Source organism: Sinocyclocheilus anshuiensis, unplaced genomic scaffold (assembly GCF_001515605.1).
Source record: "Sinocyclocheilus anshuiensis isolate Anshui unplaced genomic scaffold, SAMN03320099.WGS_v1.1 C32965440, whole genome shotgun sequence".
Taxonomy (NCBI): Eukaryota; Metazoa; Chordata; class Actinopteri; order Cypriniformes; family Cyprinidae; genus Sinocyclocheilus; species Sinocyclocheilus anshuiensis.
The window spans coordinates 1-1,894 of NW_015621136.1; the positions used below are offsets into that span (position 1 = coordinate 1).

Consider the following 1,894-nt stretch of genomic DNA (forward strand, 5'->3'; position numbering starts at 1 on the left):
CATGTCAGTCTTATGCACACCCCTTCAAGTAAAGTGTAACCAGAACTTCTATTGCTCATGGAAATGAAATATACTAAAAACAAATGGTCAAGAACGGATAAAAACAGTGACTGAGATGCTGACCTGAGTGTTGAAGAGCTCCAAGTGCGATAGCTTAAAGTCCTGAAACATCTCAATATGGACATTTCTCACCAAAAAGTACCCATAATCCTCAGTGCGGCCAGCCTCTAATGGCCAGTACTGTCCGCATTTCACTCGGCCTCGCTCTACAACTCTGAGACAGAGATAGAAAGATGATCAAGAATCGTTATACTGGTCTTCTTCGTCAGATATTAATCTTTATTTTTAATATAATGATGAAAAATATCTATAAATTCAATTAAATGATCCCTGAATAAAGGACAGACATTCTATTAACAAAATTATTATGCATATGCATTAAATGAAAAGCGCAGGGCTGCAATAACAAACATCGAGTCACCACAATTGCAATTACATGTTTATTATGATGCAGTTTGTAATTGGACATTATAGAATATAAAATGATACACTATTAGATTTCTTTTTAGCTCATTTAGAATGTGTTCAATTAAATACAAAAACAACAAGGGTTTTTTAATTGAAGATGTATTTGACACATACCATTCAAATATTTAGGGTCGGTAAGAAATACAGTAAACAGTAACATTGTAAAATATACTTTAAAAGAATTTAAAGAAAATAAAAATACAAGAAAATAATTTATTCCTGTGAATTTTTAGCAGCCATTACTCCAGTCTCTCAAATTGTCACACAATCCTTCAGAAATCATTTAATTTAATTTAATATGCTGATTTATTTGGTGTTATCGATGTTATATTCTCAACTGTTGTATTCTCAGCTGTATTATCAATGTTGAACACAGTTAAGCTGCTTAACATTTTTTGTGGAAACTGCATGGTTTTCATGAATTTCGAGAGAACTGCATTTAATTATATTAGAAAACTTTGTAACAATGTAAAAGTAAAAAAAAAACTGTCAGTTTTGATCAATTTCATGCAGCATCCTTGCTGAATAAAAGCATTAATTTGTTTTGTTTTTTTAAATCTTATTGACCCCATACTTTAGAATGGTATTGTTGTTCGTTGCAGCCCTGTATTATCCTGTCCAAAATCCAGTTAAAGCATCATTAAAACATTCCTTAAAGGAAAGGCAAATACATTTTTACACAAGGAAACTAACCTTGTAGTCATAACAATTATTAAAACCATTTGCTCCCACACCATTCGCCAAAAGTCTCCAAATGTTTTTGGCAAAGGCCCTGAAAAAACCCAGACATTTACATTTACACACACACACACACACACTGACATCTGTACCATGCATGTATGTGTACTTCACAACACAATGTTTAGCTCAAAAAACAAAAAGTCTCACCCTGAGTAGCGATGTAAGCATTGCTCCTCTTGTAACCATCCATGAAACTTGCATTTATGTAGTCAGATGTCTGAAAGCAAACAATCAAATTGATGAAAAAAAACTGTCAATTAACCAGTGTCCACCAAATAAGCTTATCTTCAATACAATGCATTAATGTTTGATATGACCTGAATGTACACTTTTAACATCAATCAAGCATTTTTATGATAGAGCTTATGTAATTAAAACTAAAACATGGTAACCATGTAGGAATTAAAAGGTATGAATGCATTATTTGTCATTCAATTGTTAATGAATATTAATCACGTTGTCTGCGTTCACTTGAACTGATTTGCTGAAATCAAAACAGTGACCGTAATAGGTGAACATCAGCCAATGAGATTGCTATTTGTGCATTAGCTCTGCTTACTACTGAAGAAACCGGAAGAGGCTTCTGTTTGTTCTTGAAAATTTAATGATTCCACATGAACTCCAT

The 1,894-nt window shown here is 32.7% G+C and overlaps 1 protein-coding gene across 1 annotated transcript; it reads right to left on the minus strand.

The window, feature by feature from the left end:
* Positions 1–123: 123 nt before the first annotated feature.
* Positions 124–1,486, minus strand: LOC107683133 (tyrosine-protein phosphatase non-receptor type 9-like; the record flags this gene model as incomplete). The annotated part of the gene is made up of 3 exons (XM_016479214.1): positions 124–274; positions 1,222–1,300; positions 1,417–1,486. Coding segments are annotated over 3 exons (300 nt in total), but the record flags the coding sequence as incomplete, so codon positions are not given.
* Between the last annotated feature and the right edge of the window lie 408 nt (positions 1,487–1,894).